This window comes from Podarcis bocagei (genome assembly GCF_964188305.1).
Source record: "Podarcis bocagei genome assembly, chromosome: 8".
Taxonomy (NCBI): domain Eukaryota; kingdom Metazoa; phylum Chordata; class Lepidosauria; order Squamata; family Lacertidae; genus Podarcis; species Podarcis bocagei.
Genome location: NC_138133.1, coordinates 48,111,042 through 48,132,685, shown reverse-complemented (window position 1 = coordinate 48,132,685; position 21,644 = coordinate 48,111,042). Strand labels below are relative to the sequence as shown.

General features: G+C 43.9%; 1 protein-coding gene across 1 annotated transcript; it reads left to right on the top strand.

Annotated features, from left to right (window-relative positions):
- Positions 1-2,543: 2,543 nt before the first annotated feature.
- On the top strand, positions 2,544-20,296 carry AQP4 (aquaporin 4). Its single transcript, XM_081204136.1, has 5 exons — positions 2,544-2,667; positions 7,728-8,142; positions 10,876-11,040; positions 14,214-14,294; positions 16,013-20,296. The coding sequence occupies exons 1-5, from the start codon at positions 2,633-2,635 to the stop codon at positions 16,289-16,291; spliced, it is 975 nt and encodes a 324-aa protein (XP_081060262.1). The 5' UTR covers positions 2,544-2,632; the 3' UTR covers positions 16,292-20,296.
- The last annotated feature ends 1,348 nt before the right edge of the window (positions 20,297-21,644 follow it).

Below are 21,644 nucleotides of genomic sequence, written 5' to 3'. Positions count from 1 at the left end.
GAGGTGAGGTGAAGCAACTGCCTCAGACAGCAAGATCCACAGTGGCAACAGATCCGGATGTTGATCTTTATTCCCCCTCTGTTCATGATGTAGATGTTCACTCGCTCCTTTTTCCCTGGTGGGGAGGAGGAATCATTTTGTGATTTGCCTCAGGTGCTGAAATGTATTGGGCCAGCCCTGGCTTTTGACATCACCTAAGTGTCCTGAAAGGGTTGTTAGTGTCAAAAAAAAAAGGTGCCCAATTCTGCCACTTTATTTAATCTAGATTTTCCCTTTCAATGAAAATCCAATTAGTCTTATTTAAAAAAGAAAATGAAAGAAAAGAATGTCTACTGTCATTGTCCCTTTTTGCAATATCTTAATGGCCAATTTGCAATATTAAGCTCCTGTCTAGAAGCACCTCAATGCTGTGAAGTAAAGCTATCCATTTCTCAGCTTTGCGCAATCCAAGCAGGGGGAGTCTGAGTCTTAATTATCTCAGTCATGGGTGTAATGTAGGAGCACGTTGCCTTGGATCTGTTTCAGTTCGTTCTGCCCAATGATGTGGAAAACTCCTCTTGCATGTTTGAGAACTGTCACATGTTCTGTGGATCCTTACCCTTCCTAGGTAATGAAATTTGCCAGCTATGGGCTCAGTTTATTTTATCAATTTATTTGATTGATTTCACACCTGCCTTTTACAGTAGGGCTTAACTTCTGCACCTCAGCAGTGGATAATGTTTCTCTGGTGGAGGGTATTGTCCCTACTGCTTTTTTAAAAAAGCAATGATTAGATATATTTTAAAGAAAATCAAATTTTGATCTTTTGATCTTGGATAACTATTGTTCAATTACTCAGGTTTCATTCCTGAGTATAATATTGGAAAGTGTCATTTTGGATTATATTAATTGACTCAGCTCCAGTCAGGTGTCTGGCCTGCCTTTTCTTTTTATCCTGGTGGATGATTTATGCTCAGGGGCGGAGGAAGGGGGATGCGGTGGGTGTCACCACTGAGGGGGGTGACAGAATGCCGGGTGGCACTCACTGCAGGCCTGGAGCGTGCCCGAGCCATGTGTCTCTCTTGGGAGAGACAGGGTGGCTTGGGAGCACTGCAGGCTCCGCGTTGCCCAAATGGTTGCCCGCTGCCTCCCCCCCAGCTGTAGGGCGGCTGAGTGGGAGGAGGCAGGCAGACTCCGGAGGCCCCACGGTGTGCCCCTATGGCACCCGAGTGGCTTCCTCCACCACTGCTTATGCTGGCATGGGAGTACAGTCCTATAATTCAGCAGTGTAGAACATTTGGTCCACAGGCCTGATTAGGCCCATTAAGGGTTCTAATTTGTCCCATTTTCCCCACACCATGTGACCTGTCCTACACTTGATGATGACAATAAGGGAATAATAAATAAATAAATAAATAACCACAGGTTTAGGTCAGAGAAAGACATGGCTCCCTGCTAAAAGATCAGGTGCTGCCTGATCAGTTGATTGATGGTGCCTTGGTGCCTACAATTTGATTTCAGACCCATGGACAAAGGAAAACGTCATGGTGACATCAAGTGCTTAGTCCCACCCACTGGTGAAAATGGCCCGTGGAAGTGCCGGGGGGGGGGGGAGGTCAGGATCAGACTTGCAGGCTGGGACCAATTTCTCACCCCTGAATTACCTTCTCATGGGCCTTGCAGCTCAGCTTCACTGTAGTCGTTGTTGCTCTGGTACATCCAGATTAAACTGTGATGCAGTCTCTACAGGACTGCTGTTGAACACAGTTTGGAAACTTCCACTAGTGCTGAATATGGCAACCTGTCTGTGCTTGCAGATGCTCCATTGTTGACCATTAAAAAAAAAAGTTTCTTTAAATCTGCTGTTCATTGAATATTTTTGTAGGTCTAAAAGGGGGCAGAGGGCAAATTTGGAAATCTAAGGAAATCACAATATACCCAGTTGACCAAAGGAGCACTCGTGCTGTTCAGAGTCCCACCCTGCAAACAACTGGGTGGGCAGCAAGGGGTGTGTGTCTAAGGGTGCTGTTAAGGATCCCCGATCTACACCAAGGATAGGCCACCCTTTTCTGTTGATGCCCACATTCCTTTAGGGGCACCTCTGCTGATGGTGGGTGAATCGAGAGTGAGAAAGATGTTCTGGATTAAAGGCTGCCCTCCTTCAATTTCCCCAGCGCTATCTGCAGCGAAATCACCTCCACCAGCTTTGATCCCTGGTTTCAAGGTTGTATTGATGAGCCGCCTGGAGGTGGCATTTTGCCCTGAAAGGCGGTGTAGAGAGTCCTGTAAACAAACAAACGACGTCGAGGAGGGCCTGATCTACATTTGCTGTGATGATGGTCAAAACTTGATTTCCTTCACGACCGTGTGTATCCGATTCTGTTGCTGCTGCGTTTTGCTGCGCCTGGCGAGGCGGTCGCCGCGTGCCTCGAGCTGATCAGGTAAGGGAAAGTTATCTGCAGTTCAAATATAACTTCGCGACAACCTGCCATCTGCTCGGCCAGCCGCCCTCGGCTCCCCCAAACCCCACCAGGCCAGGCGCACAGTAATCCGACTCCCCAGAGCGCGCCGGGCGGCTTCCCTCCTCCTCCCTCGTCGCTCGCTCTCCAGCAACTCCGGCGCGTCTCTGCCAGGCGCACAAACCCGGGAAGGAATGAGCGACAGGAGCGCATCCGGAGGCTGCTGGGGGTGAGTCGTCGGGGCGCTGCAGCAAGGCGCGGTGGGGTGGGGTGGAGGGCGCCCCAAGGGCTGCTTCACGCCAAATGGCAGGAGAGGCGAGTGTGGGATTAATGGGTGGGTTGGCGCAGGTGGGGAAGGCGAAAGAAGGGGACGCGGGGCCGAAGGCAGGTGGCAGAGACACGCAGAGAGAGAAACGCAAAAAGTTTGGCTACTGTGCACCGCTCCAGACCTTGGAGTCCAATTCGCAAAAAAAAAACCCAAAAAACAAAAACCGCCCAACTTTTAATAGCGATGCCTCGTTAGACCACGGTTGGACGTGGGCTGCAGCTGAGATGCATGAAGACAGCAGCTACGCACACATACGCGCACAAAAGGTGGTTTGGGGAGAGCTACTAAGAGGGAGAAGGGAAACAAGCCCCGCTTTGTTCCGGCGCGCCAAAAGAGCGAAGCAGGCCGTTTGGGGCTTTCCGTTTGCCAAAAGACAAGAGAGAGGCGAGCTTGAGATTTTCCTGGAACTTTTCGGCGGGTGGGGTGGGCAAACGAATTAAGAGGAAGGGATGCGATCTGCAGCAACAACAACAACAACAACGCAAAGAGGCTTTGGCCAGGGCTCCGCGAGTGGCAGAAAGCGTGAAGGGGCTGGGAGAGTTGCGGCTGCTGCTGTAGCAGCTGCTGCTTCGCGAGGAGGACGTCCAGCAGGCTGCCCGGTCGCCCCCTTGCCACTCGGAGGCCAGTGCCTGGGAGGCGGGGCGAAGCAGAGGCCGTCGCGAGAGTCCTCTGCCGCGCCGGCCCCTTCGGCAGCCTCGGCGGAGCTCGCTCCGTCGTTTCTCTCCTCCTCCCTTGCAATCCCACATGTCTCCCACCGGTGGCCTCCTGCGCCCGGATCGGCACCCTCCGCTCGCCGTTGTGAGTTTGGATTCTGGGTCGCTTCTCCCACCTTCTTTGTAGGCTCCTTTGGGATGAGCTCTGGGTTGATCAATATCTGCGACGGTGTTTCGTTTGCGGTGGCGTAGCGTGGGTTGTCAGCACCCGGGGCAAGGCAAGTAATTTGCGCCCCCTAACCCGTGGATTTGCGCCCCCTAACCCTAACCCCCAGATGTTGCGCCCGGTGCGGCCGGCCCCCCCTGCACCCCCCACGCTACGCTACTGTTCGTTTGTTAGTTTGTTTGGTGCTTTTATCTTTGTTTTGGCAGCATGTATATTCCCTCTCCGCCAAACAAGCCGGCGAAGTTTCGTGAGAAAGCCCCACTTGCAAGTCTCCCCTGTTTGCAATATATACAAGGTTTGCTGCGTGCGCGTACGCTCGCGCGCGCTTGGACCCATAACTGTCTAAGCCTGAAACGTTAAACCTAGGCGATCGGCGTCCCCGGAAAGGTCAAGGGCAGTCCCCGTCTTTTTCACCTATTTGGAAAGAATCCTAAAAATATACCGTTGCCAGCAGTTTGTGCTTACTCCGCGAGGTGGCGGCTGGGTCAGGGCCAAGGGACCCGCGACTGCAACTCTCAGGTTTGCGTTCCAGAGGACTCCAGGCGCGGGACCCGAAGGTAAAAAATTGCGTCTTCCAAATTCTTCTCCCACCTCCAATTTCAAACCCTTTTGGACGCCAGCACGGGCTTGACCCTCGGCATTTGCTGAGGTTTCGAAACCGTGAACGTTTGGCACAAGTAAGGGAGGGGGGAAGGATTCCATTCTCGTGCTTGCAAAGATAATATTTGGCTTGTTCTCTTTCGTCCCTCCCCCTCCTACTGGGTTGCTAAGTGGCGCTCAGGGGGGGAAAGATGCAGGCAGGCACACACGCACTCCAGACTGCTGTGCTCTCAGAACTTGCAACCAGGCACAGTTGCTGCCAGGAATGTCTCTCTCTGTGTGTTCATAGTTAGAATTCTCCTCTTCGAGGAAGCATGAACCTGCAGAGGGTGTCATGTCTGTAAGATTGCAACTGGCAACTTGGAGTGGATCTGGCCTCCACAATGGGAATGGCTTGGAACAGAGGGCCATTAAGGTAGGGAAAGGGAAGGCCTTTCTTAGCCCTCTTCCTTCTGGCTAAACTTTAGGAAAAACTTTCTGGTGGAAAGAGCTATTGGACTGTGGAACTGACTTCCTCCGAAGGTAGTGGACTCTCATTCATTGGAGGTTTTGAACAGAGGTTGGGTGGCTGTGATTTCTGCATTGCACCCATTGAACTAGATGACCCTTAGTTTCCTTCCAACCCTTCTATGGTTCCATGACTCCTAGTGCCACTGTTGGGTGCAGGTGTTAGAAACTCAGGTTCAGATCCCTGCTCAGTTGTAAAACTCTGGAGATGATGGAGAATTTGTTGATTTAATTAGTTGAAAGCTTAACTTTTTGTGGGACCTGCTTCCGTTTACTATCCAGATCAAAAGTTAGTTTATTGTACTGGCCAACTTGTACAGTTAATTTGGCAGGTATCTGAAGTTGGCATGTCATAGCTGGCATGTGATGGATAGTGTAGCAGTAATTATATAACAAATATGATGTATGCTGTTTATAACAAGGTATAAAAGCTGTGTAAAACCTGGGGTCATTACAGTACCTTTCACTTACGGGACTGTCCTTTACTGCAGTAAAGTTAATAAAGAAGGGTATCATCTTGCTTAAATATAGGTTGTGTTTTTATTCAATAAATTCCCTACCTGGGGATGAACAGTAATGCTCATGAGTAAATGTCCCAGCAAGATAGAATCCTATACAAGTTTTGCAAAAGTATCTGTAGAGTTCATTGGTTTCCAGTATTTTGAGCATATGACTGCAGTATTAGGATTGCCAACTGTTTAAAAGGCAAAGGGCTCATTTAAAAGTTGTACAGCACACAGAAATTCATGAGGTGAAGCTTTCCCCATCACTTCATCTTTGTACCAGGAAAAGTTTCACCTGCTTGATTTCTGCCTTTCAAGAAGCTCTTAAATGACATGAGGAATTCTGCAAAAGTGAAAGTGATCAACCTTATAAGGTGTTTCCAACTGGTTTTTACATCATGCATCCCACTATATTCTTTTAGTTGGAACTGAGGCCTTTTAGGAAGTTTTGTTATTTTGTTCCAAATCAGCAAAAAGTTGCTTTTATAAAATCAAAGCTGAGTTAGTGGAATTCCAACAAAGTGTATAAAATGTATAATTCAGAAAAAGATGGTATATCAATCTCTGGAATAAATAAACTTTATTTTGTGAAAGCATAATGTAAAATACAGTGGTGGATAGCTTCTATTTTGATAATGTTGGTTTCTCATAGAACCATGCCAACAGCTGGAAAGAGAAACTCAAGTATGTGACATGATTTTCTTACTTTGGCAGCAGATCATTGGCAGGGTTGAGTCTAGTAGGTCAGGCAGGGGAGGATGAAGGCAGGCAGTGAGAGAAGCCAGGAAGAGCAGAGGCATGGAGGTTTAGGCTGAGGAAGCGGAAGAGCCTGTACAGCAGTAATCCTAGTTGCTGCACCATCATACCCTAACTGCAAGTGGAAGTCCATAGGGCACAATAGACATCTGTAGGTGGCTTAATTAACTACGTAGCATCAAGCTGGAGTTTCAGGACCTTGGATAGCTCTAACCAGACAACTCGTTTTACCAAGGTCTGGAGATCAAATGAAACCTGTATCAGCCTTTGGACACCCTATCCTTTCCATGCTCTGCACCATTCTTGAAGAGTAGAGTGCCTTAAAGTGGTAGTTCTCTGGCCTAGAACCCTGTTGCCTATCAGTCATCTCATGTCTTCTGCATTTCCTGGATTGTGGAGCAAGGACTGGGAAGTGTGAAGTCCCTGCTATAAAGGGAATCTGTCTCCAGGGGTGCTGTCTTGCTACTTTGGGGGTTCCAGTTTAGGGAGCTCTTGCTGACTTGGCTCTGGTTTGGTTCAAGACTTGTACGGCTTACATTGCTGGCCTTCATGATGTAGCTGGTTCCACTTCTGTTTTACAGCTCAGGGTCAGGGCATTCTCAAGCAAAGTCCTGGCCTTATGAATTTACACTATACAGTGGGGGATATTGCTTCCAAATAGTTCAACCCTTTGGCAATAACAACCTTGGTTGGCTCCTTGAGATTGTACAGAGATTGTGAAGCCAGAGGCCCTGGGTTCATGTATTTAACTTGCCTATTTGACCAACTAATATATCTGATGCGTGGTGCAATCAAGAAAGTACTGCAGCTGTGCTGCACACAGACTCAAATAACAATTTTAAGGTGTCTTTGGATGTTACAGGGAAGAGAGCAGGGAAGGGGAAATGAAAATGACTCATTCTTCCAAAGGTATCCATCAAAAGTGGAGATTGTGCATCTTCTCCCATAGTGATGTGAGGGCATAGTTCAGATAAATGACTGGTTACCATACAATCTCCTGTTGGGAAGATTGTATGGGACGATGGCCAAATCATATAAATGGGGGTGTATATCCCCCTTCTAAAGAGTCCAGGATTGTGGGGGAAGATGTATTTCCTATACTCTCTCCTTGCCCCCCCTCACTCAAAAAAGGAGGGAGAAAGCAGTCTGAGCTGATTCCAGGATTGGGGGTGGGTCACCTTTACTAAACCCCCTTCACTTGAAGGCATAGAAAACAACAATTCTCTCATGCCACTTCTAATTTTTTGGGGTGCTCCATGCAGTTTGACAATGCTGTGTGTTGGAGAAGTTTCAGGTGTTTACTGGAACCTGGACCTCACCACCTTTGAGAAAGTTCTGGGACATGGTCACACACTACTCCTAAATGCAGTTTGTGGGTAGCAAGTAGGATTCATGCATCACCTCTTACTCAGTGCTTGATAATTCTGGCATAGCAGAGAGCAGGATCAGATCTGAGAAATCCCAGATATCCTCCCATGGTCATAGCCTCAGCCATGTACAGTATGTAAATGTAGGAAATAACAGTGAGAAATAGGGGAGGCATGTGGTAAATGGAAGTGGGAAGTGGGCACCCTTCCTTCACCCCACTCTTAGCTAGTTATGAATAAATGTTAGTCCCACCTAGTCTGTGACCTTCTGCAGATGATTATGAGTATTTAGCGCCAACCTTGAAGTTACTGGGTCAGCTCCTGATGTTGCTTTGTTTTCCTTTTTCAGTAAGTGCAGACGTCTGTGTAAGTGCGAAGCCATCATGGTGGCATTTAAAGGCATCTGGACTCAGCCTTTCTGGAAAGCTGTTTCTGCAGAATTTTTGGCCATGCTCATTTTTGTCCTCCTCAGCCTTGGCTCTACAATCAACTGGGGTGGAGCCGAAAACCCTCTGCCTGTCGACATGGTCCTCATTTCTCTCTGCTTTGGACTCAGCATTGCAACAATGGTGCAATGCATTGGACACATCAGTGGTGGCCATATTAACCCTGCTGTGACTGTTGCAATGGTCTGCACTCGGAAGATCAGCCTTGCCAAGTCAGTCTTCTATATTGCAGCCCAATGCCTGGGTGCCATCGCAGGGGCGGGAATTCTCTACCTTGTCACCCCCCAGCGTGTGGTGGGCGGCTTGGGAATTACCAAGGTAGGGTACAGGACTTGGGAGTTCCCTATTCTTATGAAACATAATAAAATGGAACCTGAACCATACAGCACGTTTTCAATTTAAATTCAAGAAGATGCATATTTTTGCTCACTGTTGATTTCCCTACATATTATAGGTGGGTAGATAATATGTATTAGCTGTGGTCAAGTATTAGGTATGGTGGAACAGTTATCTATTGAGCATTAGAATGATGCAATGTGGAGTCTAATGTATCAGTTATTGTGACTGAGAGAACACGATGCATTAATTAAACTTTAATCAAAGACTACAACTGAATTTTATTTTATTTTTTGGCTGATGAAGCTTAAAACAGCTATTGCTTCAGCCAGTTTGCAAAGCAAACCATCATTCTTGCCAATATAGTTTCAACTTTGAATTATATTTACACTGGCACAAATGCTCATTCGCATTAAAATGTATCACTTCTGCTTTATCTTGCTTCCGCCAGGCTCTTTATATTAACCTTATGCATGGAAACATTCACACTTGAGTATAGATTTGTCAGAAGACCAGCATGGATATAAACTGAAAGACTAATACCATGTAAATGTGCTTTAATGTCCTTATTTATATGAACAAAGGAGAAATATGTGGCCAAGGTTAAACAATCTGCAAGAAGATGTTTTGAGAGTGTGCCTTCACATTTGGAATGGCTTCTCGTGTGATTCACATTGCTATCCTTTAATAAAAAGGGTGATCTCTTGATAGTCATCCTGTGGTGGAGACTGACATCGAACCCATTTCCATGAAAGAGTTTAGCATATGCTTGGCAAACTGTTTTTCAAAAATCTTGATAGGCAGGCTGCCAAGGGCTTCATGAATCCATTCATAAGAACAGATTCCATGTAGCTCTCCATAATTAAATGAATGCTAAAAATCTATTTCATCAGAGCAGGGTTGGTGGGGAGGCAGCTTGTGTAAGCTTTTAGTGAAGAGTAGGTGGTATTTATTCTTTAACTCAAAATAACAGTGCAATTTTATGTAAATGCCTTTGATTTATCCTACTGACAGCCTTTTCTTTACACCCAGCAATTGTTCTCTAATAGATATTTTCTTTTTAAAACTTTTAGAAATGATTTAATACCAGGTACATAGCAGCCAGGTGTGAAATTTTAAGATGAAAACATGGGAGTGTCGAAATCTATGTCATTATTATAGTGACTGATAACGCCATATATTTAAGATGACACACTTCTTTATAATAGACTGTGCCTTAAATTCTAGTTTCATTCTCCACTAATAAAGAATCCCATCAGTTAGCCTCACTGAAGGAAATTAAAATGCACTTGGGCTGCATGCTGCCTACTTTTAATTGAAACTGAAATTAATTGAGTTAGAGCTAATTAATGGATTTATAATAGAACACTAAACTACAGTCCTCCTAAGGAAAAAAAGAAGCCTTTCATTTCTTAAGTATATCATGTGAACATCTAATGGAAAAACCAGCGCTCTACCCTTATATTCTCTATATGCATATAGCAGACTGCATCTTGTGCTAGGCCAAATCTTGTATGTTTCTACCATATATGACAGTGACTAAACACCCAATTCTGTGGCTTGCTGCAGCAGCGCAGAATTGCTTGTGTCGGAACGTGAAGAACTATGTCACTTTGACATTTGAAAAATGGACACCACATTAGTACCACAGCTACACAATGTTGCTATGAGAGCTGCAAAAAAAAATCAGACTCACAGGGAGCTAAAATAGTGTCACTCATGCCAGAGCACAACCTTGGTCAACCCAGAGATCACCCAGCCTGTCCTGTATCCAGTCCTGAATCAATTCAGGGATGGGACTGTGTTTAATGAAGTTGTTTTTAAAAACCCCAAAAACTCTTATTAAACTTACAGCCAGGAGCACAGAGAAAGAGGCACTGTGTTGCCTTCCCCTCACACACACTGAGAACAAGAGAGTTAAAGTCCCCCCTCCCCATATTCCTCCCTGCCAGGCCTTGCAGCCTATTCTCAAGGCCCCATTGCTATAGCAACCTCCCAGACCTTCCTCTGCTACAATGGCGCCCTGCTTGCTTCTCCCATCACTGCTGGTCTCTGCAGCAGTGGTAGTAGACCTGGGCAGTCACTGTGGCAACAGGGCCTGGTGGTGATGGGATTCTGCAGGGCACTCCTTCACAAGAACCTTCCCTGACAGGAAGAAGCTTCTAAAGGAACTCTGCCATCCTGCAGTACTGAATCCTCTGCTGAGGACCGAGGATTGTGGAGGACTATGTGGGGTGCTGCTTTGCAAGCCCTTTCCCAACTCGACCTAGGCCCAAATCCCCCCCAAATCAGCCTGATTAGTCTCAGGATTCAACCAAATTTGGTCCAGAGCCCTGTCCAGCACCACCACATGGTCTACCCTTTAAGGAAGGACCAGAACCATCAATAAGCAGTGCTTCCCAGCACTATCCTAGTCAGTGGCACAAAGCTGTTGTTTCAAAGGTTTTAAATTAATATCATCATCAACAACAACAATATTATCTATTCAATTTCTTGCCTGTTGTTCACCAGGGCAGCTTACAGCAATATAAAAATACAACAGTAAAATTAGTTAAAACAATCTTCTCTCTCCTTTTCCTTTTCTTCACTACAGACACATCCGATTTGAAATGGCTTTAATTAGTAGAGAGGAAATTATATTTTCCTGATGTAAGAAAAGTAGTTTACACTTTTTCTGTGCTTCCTGAAACTCCAGTGTGTTTCCTTTATTTCTAGGTACATGATGATCTTTCTGCTGGCCATGGACTAGTGGTGGAGCTGATAATTACGTTCCAGCTGGTCCTTACTATTTTTGCCAGCTGTGATTCTAAGCGAAGTGATGTCACAGGTTCAGTGGCACTGGCAATTGGACTTTCAGTTGCAATCGGACACCTGTTTGCTGTAAGTTGCCGGCCTCTTCCATGAGCTGTGCTAGGTAGCTAATGGTAAAGTGCATGTCATTACAATGCTTTGTGAATCTTACTCCCAAACCCACTGTTGGCTCAAGTAAATTTGATGTAATGTCTATATATCCCCAAGTACCTTTCGACTAACTTGCTCCAAAACATTGACTCCCTGCTTTGAAATGATATTATTGTATATGTGAAATAGGAATAATTCTCGTTTGTATCACACCGATAAGGTGTGATAGAAATATTCGTGAAGCAAACATATAAAGTCAGCATACCTAGACATCTTGTTGGGACCCTTTCAGATTGGTGCTTTATTGTGGATGCATTCTGTGACATGTTTGTAACATTATAATAGTGGTGAATTTATTTTGCTTTAGTCTGTTCTACTTTAATCTGTTCTGCAATGCTTCCCCTATGCTATCACATTATTGCCTTCCAGGGGGCCTATAGAGCTACAAAACCAGGACAAAAATAAACCAGAATGTTTTTGGTATAAAAAGTGACAGGATTTCAGCACGAAATTAAGGAATATGCATGGCTTGGAAATGAAGCTGAGTGCAATAGCACAGCTGGGTTAGAGCAGGGGTAGTCAACCTGGTCCCTACTGCCCATTAGTGGGCGTTTCAGGATTCTAGGTGGGTGGTAGGGGGTTCTACAGCAGAAGCTGAATCCTCCTCCCATTGAGCACTGGTGGGTGGTAAGGAAATTTTACCATCAAAAAAGATGCATTAGTGGGTGGTAGGTATAAAAAAGTTGACTATCCCTGGGTTAGAGTGTGGTGCTGATAACGCCAAGGTTGCAGGTTTGATCCCCATATGGGACAGCTGCATATTCCTGCATCACAAGGGGTTGGACTACATAGTCCTAGATAGTCCTTTCCAAATCTACAATGCTATGATTCTAAGACCACCCCAAAACCTTTTCAGGAACAAAAAGTATGGAAAACAAGGTCATTTGTGACCAACTCAATAACATCAAGAGCACAAATGACCATGAATGTGCAATTAAAAGGGCATTTGGAGGGACCCTAGGTTGCTTATAGAATTTTTTGATTTCTTGATAACAAATGACTAACACATTTAGTAAATAATTAAATAGTAAATAATCAAATAACAGTGTGTACATATAGGTGTTTGGTAGGCATAATTGTGTGACACCCACACTGTGCACATTTGTTCTACATTTTGAAAAGTGTTATATAAATCTAGGCCCACTGGCACATTTTGTTTTTTGAGTGAGTGCCATGCGTACTCCTCCAGTCACTTCTACCCACCCCAGATTACCCTCCCCCACTATGCTGAGAGAAAGAGGGCAAGGATGCACACACATACTTCTCTTTTCCAAGAGATCTGGGTAAAAGTTAGATCCGACAGAATTAATCTGAGCTTTGAAAGCAGACCATTTGGATCCCTTCCAGTCGGGATTCAGGCCTCATCATGGGACTGAAACTGCCTTGGTCGCACTGGTTGATGATCTCCGGTGGGCTAGGGACAAAGGTGAGAGCTGTTTCCTAGTTCTGCTGGATCTCTCAGCGGCGTTTGATATCATCGACCATAGCATCCTTCTGGGCCGTCTTGAGGGGCTGGGAGCTGGGGGCACTGTTATACAGTGGTTCCGCTCCTTCCTCCTGGGCCGTGTTCAGAAAGTGGGGGGGGGATGAGTGTTCAGACCCCTGGGCTCTCACTTGTGGGGTGCCTCAGGGTTCTGTCCTCTCCCCCATGCTTTTCAACATCTATATGCAGCCGCTGGGAGAGATCATCAGGGGGTTTGGGCTGGGTGTTCATCAGTATGCAGATGATACCCAGCTCTACCTTTCTTTCAAATCAGAACCAGTGAAGGCGGTGACAGTCCTGTGTGAGTGTCTGGAGGCGGTTGGAGGATGGATGGCGGCAAACAGATTGAGACTGAATCCTGACAAGACAGAAGTACTGTTTCTGGGGGACAGGAGGCGGGCAGGTGTGGGGGATTCCCTGGTCCTGAATGGGGTAACCGTGCCCCTGAAGGACCAGGTGCGCAGCCTGGGAGTCATTTTGGACTCACAGCTGTCCATGGAGGCACAGGTTAAATCCGTGTCCAGGGCAGCTGTGTACCAGCTCCATCTGGTACGTAGGCTGAGACCCTATCTGCCCGCGGACTGCCTCGCCAGAGTGGTGCATGCTCTGGTTATCTCCCGCTTGGACTACTGCAATGCGCTCTACGTGGGGCTACCTTTGAAGGTGACCCGGAAACTACAACTAATCCAGAATGCAGCAGCCAGACTGGTGACTGGGAACGGCCGCCGAGACCATATAACACCGGTCTTGAAAGACCTACATTGGCTCCCAGTACGTTTCCGAGCACAATTCAAAGTGTTGGTGCTGACCTTTAAAGCCCTAAACGGCCTTGGTCCAGTATACCTGAAGGAGCGTCTCCACCTCCATCGTTCACTGAGGTCCAGCACCGAGGGCCTTCTGGCAGTTCCCTCACTGCGAGAAGCCAAGTTACAGGGAACCAGGCAGAGGGCCTTCTCGGTAGTGGCGCCCTCCCTGTGGAACGCCCTCCCACCAGATGTCAAAGAGAACAACAACTACCAGGCTTTTAGAAGACATCTGAAGGCAGCCCTGTTTAGGGAAGCATTTAATGTTTGATGTATCATAGTATTTTAATGTTCTTTTGGAAGCCGCCCAGAGTGGCTGGGGGGGCCCAGCCAGATGGGCGGGGTATAAATAATAAATTATTATTATTATTATTATTATTATTATTATTATTGAAAAGCACATAGAGATGAAGAAGAAAGTTGGAAAGAGTGTCCATATTCCATGAAGTATGAATAGTCCAGAGGGATGCTCACAGTCCTGGAAAGCATCTCCTAACAGTCCTGTATCCTGGTTCCCATTGCTGTCTCTGGCTCATCGCTTCTGGACTGGCATGAATCTTGAGGATAGACATCAGCAACTTGGAGGTCCATGGGCTAGAACTGGCCCACTGAGAAATGTTTCCTATCCCCATTAGCTGCCAACCAGGTGGGGGAAAGAATGCAGAGAAAGTGGCAATAGTGACTTGGGCAATAGATCTAGAGCAATGCCAGTCATAAGCTGGTTCCATCACAAGATCATTAAAACATGTGGATGTCTGATGGTTGTATAATAATGATTAACAGTCTTCCTTTTAAATATCTTGCAGATTAACTACACAGGCGCCAGCATGAACCCTGCTAGGTCATTTGGACCTGCAGTTATCATGGGGAAATGGGAAAACCACTGGGTAAGTGAATATACCTGGATACTTCTCATTCACTCATGCATGATTTAGCAATGGCCACCAACCTGCTGGTTTAGGATTAGACAAATTTGTGGAGGACAAGGCTCATCTATGGCTTCCTCCACCATCAATAGCAGTATTATTACCATCATGTATTTTATTTATTTCAAAAAAATTATATACTACTTGATTGTAAAAAAACAACAACAACCCACATGTTCCAAGATGAGTCAAAGTGAGACATTACCTATATTAAGTTTGATTCTGTATTGAAACAGAATCAATGCAATCTATAAGAACTTGTACTTAAACAGGATGCTCCTACAAATGTCAGTTGTCTCCTGTAACTAACTGATCTAATTAGATAGATTTCAGAAGGTTCTGCTGGAATGCCATCATAGAACCTTAGCTGTGTCTTCATGAGTGTATGTTTCTAGGCTTGCTTTCAATTGCTCACCAGATTTCCTTTCTTAGTGTTAGGAAACTGCTGAGATATGCTGGCAACATAAGTGCCAGTTGAAATAAATTAAAAAATTGTCCAGTAGCACCTTAGAGACCAACTAAGTTTATTCTGGGTATAAGCTTTCATGTGCATGCTTATACCCAGAACAAACTTAGTTGGCCTCTAAGGACAATGGACAATATTTTAATTTATTTCAACTGCGTCAGACCAACACGGCTACCTACCTGAATCTAAGTACCAGTTGTTTGACTTCAGGTGTTTGTATTGTTGTGAGTTTGGGGGGGTGGGTAGGCTGTATGCCTGAGTCACTTCCAACAAGGATCCACTTTCTTGAATAGTCAGACAAGTTTATTGGTAATCACCCACTAAGTATGGGTTGTTAAGGTAACAAAGGAAGTGGCTCCATAGCAGAGAGTAGATGGATGGGCCTCACTACCTCAACTGTTAGTTAGCTGGAAAGACAAAGGCCTGAGTTGAGGCATGTGAGCTAGAAGCTTGAAGCGGGAAGAAGCTGGCTGGGAAGCCTGAGAGACAGAGCCATGCCTGATTTCTGCTGTGATCCAAGGCTGTGATTATTGGGAGAAAAAAGACCCAGTTGGGTGTTAATGCTGTGAACCCCTCCATCATAGGCTAAGGTTGTATATATGTGTAAATATACTGTATATCCTAAAGACACCACAGTCTCCGCTGTCCCTCATTCCAAGGAAACCAAACCCTGGGTAAGTGCCTGGAACTGCTGGAATCTCACACCGCTCAGCGGTTGGGGTGGCGTGCAGCAGTGTGTTGTATTGATTTAGTTTCATCCAAAGCTATTTTATGCTGATTGATTCATGAACAAAGGCATTGCTGATACAAATGACAAAGCATCATCCAATCAGAATTCAAGAGAATACTAGCTATTCTTCAGTCAGCCTAATTAAGGTTCTTGGGTGTGAGTTTATCATTCTGTGTCTGTATGTGCTCCTATGCCTATAAAAGACGCAGCATTCCAGGTATTTATAAAACATCTGTTCATGTGGCTTGGCTGAACACATGTGTTCACATACTGTGCCAGCAAAGCCTCTGATGTGCCATTTACACATCCAAGCCCTGCTAAACTGGGAAGGTTGTTAAGATTTCCTGTAGCACCAAATAAGAGAAGCACCAACTATGCTAACCTTGGTAACACCCAACTTCCTTATTGGACTCTTGACATTTCTTTGAAACGGTACTCCCAATCCTTGCTTAATGTATGTTTCTTTATCCCTGTTTTGTACAGATATATTGGGTGGGACCAATTATAGGAGCAGTTCTTGCAGGCGCCCTTTATGAATATGTCTACTGTCCTGATGCTGAATTCAAACAGCGGCTCAAAGAAGCGTTTACTAAAACGAGCCAGCAGTCCAAAGGGAAATACATAGAAGTTGAAGACACCAGGAGCCAGGTGGAGACGGATGATTTGCTTCTGAAGCCTGGAATGGTCCACGTCATTGACCTTGAGAGGGGTGATGATAAGAAGGGTAGAGACCCAACCAATGAGGTGCTATCATCTGTATGACTAGCAAGGAGCACTGAAAGCAGGGAACAGTCTACTAGCAGGCCCACAGATAGCCTTCCACCCATAAAAGAGACAGATTTGTTGTAAATTAGCCACCTGCGACATCATAAAATTGTAGCAAAATGGCAGCAGTGAATTAGCTGTTTAATCAGACCAGACTCCCATTCTGTTGACATGGTAGCAGCTAACTGTGTTGAGGGATCCTCATAGATTATTCCAAATTCATAAATGTCCTTTTGGCAATACCCATAAGGGAATCCTTTTATTCCCTCTCTGCTTTCTGAGTGAATTTTGAAAGAGGCATTGGTTTTAACGCAAGCAGATATGAGCAGGAAATAGCAATCTTCGTCAATCAGATTGACAGATGAAACTTATCAAAAAATGCCTATAGACACAGAAAGAAGTGTCTATCAGATTGTTCTTCTGACACTTAATTGGCTGTTGTCAATCCTGATTAGAATTTTAATGACAAAGTCTATGGCAGGTTCAGTGAAAGCAGAGCCAACATGCAGGATACAACAAATGCTTGCAAAAGCCTCATTCCTCCTGTTATTTTTAATCCTTCCATGCTACATTTGGGAGAAGACATTTAAACAAAACAAAACAAAACAAAAAAACAAGAATTGCCATTTGCCATTTTATATCTACTACATACTCATACATTTTATACTTCCACAAAAAAGGAAGTCCTCTCCTTTTGACTCATAATCTTTAAAATGTCCCCCACATTGAGTTGTCCTTCCACAAAAACGTTCTCATGACATACTATTGCCAGAACTGTTGAAGACATACAATGAACAAAATAAGTCTGTATTATACGCCATCTTGTAATGTGTGCATTCCAGCCAAAGTTAAGCCCTGTGAATTCCAGATACTTTTACCAGGAGGCATTTATACACAGCTTAACTTTCCCAGTGACATCAGTGGGACTTAACAGTGGTTAACTTTGGGTGGATCATGTCAAATAAAAATACGCAGGTATCAAAAAGAAGTTGAAGGCTGTTCTGTTTTCAGTGCACTTATTCAAACAAATAAAATGTTACTGTGCCAATTTTATATAACTGAAATGTTAAAAATGTGTAACTATTTTGCTCACAGTGTGATTTTTTTAAAAAAAAGCATAACAAGCAGGCTTTTCATAATTATTTAAAATACTGCTGGGAAATGCTTTGGTGACTGATGCTTTGCTTTGAATACTCTGTTGCTAAAAAGATTTGTTTTAGAGCTGCGTCAAACACAATGCATTTCCTATATAAAAAGCTCTACATCTAGGCAAACTGCATGTAGATTTCCACATGTGACAGTCGCAGACATGTTTGTTCCAGTGCTTGCACTCAGTGTACATAGCCCAGAAAGCCATTGTCACAGAGATGTGTGCAATTGTTGCATGATCTCCATGCAGTTATAATATCAATGAAACAGTTAAATAGCAACTGTGAATTTTCAATGCATCAAGAAGCCAGAGCATGGAATAGCTTGCAACTTTGTGTGATGTTGTGCTACTGAATGGTGAGTTTGCCTTTTATAAACTTCAAATGCTTTTGGTCAAAAAGGAGTAACGTTTACACTTTCTCTGAATGTAGCCAGAACTGAAATTTGCTATAGCTGAGGTTCTTTGTATGGAACTCATCCATTCCTATTAAGGTTTTTGGTGGTGAAATGTGGTGAATGTACAGAACCACCCTGAGAACACCTGGTCTTGTAGAAAAAGGACACTATACTAGTGGTGAATATTTCTAAGTAGGGAGAAGTACATAGATAATCTTATGCACAAGAAACACGACGTGATAAAAGAAATATACACTTCTTCCTCCATAGAAGAAGCAACACCCATCTAACAAAATTGCCCAGTGTGAAGCAGCACCAAATGCACTGCACAAAAAAGGAAAGAACTGAGAGTATAGCAAAGCCAAAACAAAGAAATTCAACTAGGGCTGTGATCCTAAGCAAACCAAGTTACTTCCTAAGGAGTAAGGCTTGTTGGGTTTAGTGGAACTTCTGAGTAAAAAGACATCATATTGTACAGTAAAATTCGCCAGGTCTGCCAAAGGGAGACCATATGAAGAAAGATACTAATGCCCTGATGAGTGCTGCTGCACTCAGATCCCTCTTGATGGCTTCCCATAGGCATCTAAACAGTCTGGTGAGAACAGGATGCTGGACCACATGGGTCATTGGCCTGATCCAGCAGACTCTTCTTTTGTTCTTAGAAAATAAACTACTGTGTATTTTGTAAGCATTGCAAGCCATCTGATGGTCATAAGGTAGCGTACAATTAAGTTTATATGTGAATAGATGCGGCAATGAATCATTACCCCAATCAAGATGTCCATGTGTGTCCCAACGCACACCTAGAGTTGTTCCATTCATCTGTGGTGCAGCACCTCAGCAAACAGAAAGAGATGTGGACGGAACTCTCAATGAAAATGTCTAGGGAAGTTCTGTGGACAACATTGGAGCTCATTACTCAAGAGCAAATTACTGGTTCAAGATCAAGTGTCTTGTGATTTTGACGTAGAACGTTTTTCCTTATCTTGTTCAAGAGAGAGATCAAAACAATACCTTTTTAGTCACCATTTCCAGGTGGAATCTCTGTAATTTCAAAGTTTACAATATCTCTCTTGCCAATGCTCAACATGTGAACCCTCGGTGTCTTTCACAACCTTAAAAGTCAGAAAGATTCCTCAGCCAATGTAATATAGAATCCTGGAAGTAGATACAGAATTTTCATTTCACTAGTGATGTGTCCTTGGTTGTATTTCTCAACATGTTTTGCACTGGTGTAACAGTTACTCTTTGGTTATACACTGCAGCTCCACTTCATAAATATATGACTGTACTTTCTCTCCTAAGCCTTTTTGTTTTAAATTTGTATTTTGGTAATGTTTCATCAATGCATGTTTATAATTTACATTTTGTTAACTCACTGACTGTGATACACTTAGAGGCTATTTCAGTGGCTTATTAAGATGTCTTACAAACTGATGTAACATGTGAGTCTCATATTTGAGAGAGTGTTGTTGCCATGTTGTTCATAGCAAGCACTAGATGCAAAGCAAATCATTTAGAGACTGCTACAGCTTCACATACCCTCATCAACAGAAAGACCTGATAGTTTATCCCACTTTGTGTACCATACCAGGCCAGCATGAAATTGTAGAAATTATTCTGAAAGAGATGCTTTATACCCGCAGCTGCCTTTCTCCTAGCTTTTCTGCCTTAAAATAAAAAATCCTCCAAATAATTTGAAATTTGGATGCTGAAAGTACCCTAAGAACTTGGTTGTGTGTGTGTGGGGAGAATAAATTGTGTATAGTTGTACACACAGTTTCTAGTGTGGTTCTGGCAGAAATGGCAGCATGAACATCACCTTTGTAATGTTCTTGTTTTTATTTTTTGCCGTTCTTATACAGCAATTCCCTACAAAGTTAATTGCCATAATCATTTGCATATGTTTCAGTTGAAATGTTTGGTACAAAAGGCAGCAATTTTACTTGGAATGTTATCTGTTTGGAGAAAGCATGCCAATTTCCTTTGCTAGTTTCGGGAGCATGTGGATTAAGTAGGGGAAGCTTGTCTTCTGCTTCTCACTCCGCAACTGAAGAATCAAAAGAATCTTCATCGTGAATGTAGAAAGCTGTAATAAATAAAATGAGGTGTCACAAAATATTTCATTCTGAAATCTCAGGTGCATATCCAGAATCCAATTTATAAAAGCCTATTAAGAGCTGCACGAATGATAATCTATCACTTGTAGGACCAATGATAAGGGCTAAACTAGTAAACATACTAAACATATGGCCATTAAAAAAAATTATTACAAGTTCATTCAACCTTAACAGAACTGATGTGATAATAGTATTATAAATCAAAATGTGTAACATTTGGAATAATCTACTTAAGATGTCCTACTGTCAACAATAGAGTTTTATCTTGTTCCTCTTCTCTTCTGCTGTATTCTTTATGGTTATGTCTTGTAAATAAACTATTGTCTGTTTTGATTCATCCCTGCATTTTCTTCTTGAAATGCATTTAAAATGTTATAAAGACTTCAGATATGAACACTGACAATTAGGTGTCATGTTGAATAAATGTCATTTTGATAAGGAATGAATAGTTGCAGGTTGTGGGTTGGAATAATATTCCAAAGGGGTTCGTGATGGAAACTTTAGGCTCTTTAAGGCAGGGATGGGTGAACCTCAGGCCTGGGGATTGTGTGTTGCCTTCGGAGCCTCTCTAGCCCTCAAAACTCTTTGCTCACAGTTTCACACTCTGAGTGTGCCTGGCTGGAATGTGCCCTTGGACTCTGATAATGCCCCTTGATTGTCTAGAGAGAATACATAGGATTGTGTGGGTATGTGTAGAAACTGACCTGCTGTACAAAGGTAAAATTTACATTTTCCAATGAGTGAAGTCAGACCTCTGATTGCCAAGTGAGTTGTTTGGATACTAGGGGAGGGATAGTCCCTCTGGAGAGGGTAGTTTGTCCGCCATTGGTCCCCACCATGCACTCAGCTCTACCTGTGGCTCCTAGAAGCAGTCAGCATGTAACAGCAGCCACACCCCGGGAAATAGCTTCGACTGGCTGGCTAAACCAGGTGAGGGTAGATGATGGGTCTCAACCATTTGGTGATAATCGGTGTAGTCCAAAATATCTGGAGAGCACCAGATAGATAAATGTTGAATTAAGGTATCCTAGGAAGACCACTCTTCTCTGCCATAAACTTGCTACCTACCATTTTACTGAGATGACCCTGCATTATTGTATTTTGAGTGCACAATTTCTTCCATGTCATCTCGGGGATCATCTCAAGTCTGCTTTCGATACTATCCTTCCTATTGCAGTTGTCCACAAGGAAGGTTATCCACTGCCCAAATATTTATTTGCCTTTTCATTGTGCCTTCTCAAACTCTACAGTGGTCTTCGATCTGTTGCACAGCTAAGCTCAGTTAATACCTCAGAGAAATCAGTGGGATTTGTAGGTCCTTAATTCTACTGTGTTACATCCTGCATCTCTTGGGGGAACATGAATTTATCGAATGTTTAAATATTGTACCATTGTTGTACATATAAGGCATGTGCCCCCTTTTCTCTTTATGCTTCAGCGAAGTCCAGCTATTCTGTGCATGTTATGTGAACTGCTATTTGTCAAAAGGGTCACTTTTGTTAATCTCTGGAGGTGAGGCTTACTCAAGGTTCATTTGGTTTTCTCAAAAATCCTTTGTTAATTCAGATCATAAGTCTACTCTGCTCTATCCAGGATTTGCATCATTTCCAGTCTTGTGACCTTGGAGATGCTTAACTGAGGACTCTCTGTATATGGATGAGAAAGTGCTCATCTGAGTGGTGAAT

What these genes read in the sequence shown, in the direction of transcription:
- AQP4 (XM_081204136.1), top strand. Translation starts at nt 2,633, where the DNA reads ATGAGCGACAGGAGCGCATCCGGAGGCTGCTGGGG. An exon ending in GCATCCGGAGGCTGCTGGGG is followed by an intron (nt 2,668 to 7,727) that starts GTGAGTCGTCGG and finishes TTCCTTTTTCAG; the next exon opens with TAAGTGCAGACGTCTGTGTA. An exon ending in CAATCGGACACCTGTTTGCT is followed by an intron (nt 11,041 to 14,213) that starts GTAAGTTGCCGG and finishes AATATCTTGCAG; the next exon opens with ATTAACTACACAGGCGCCAG.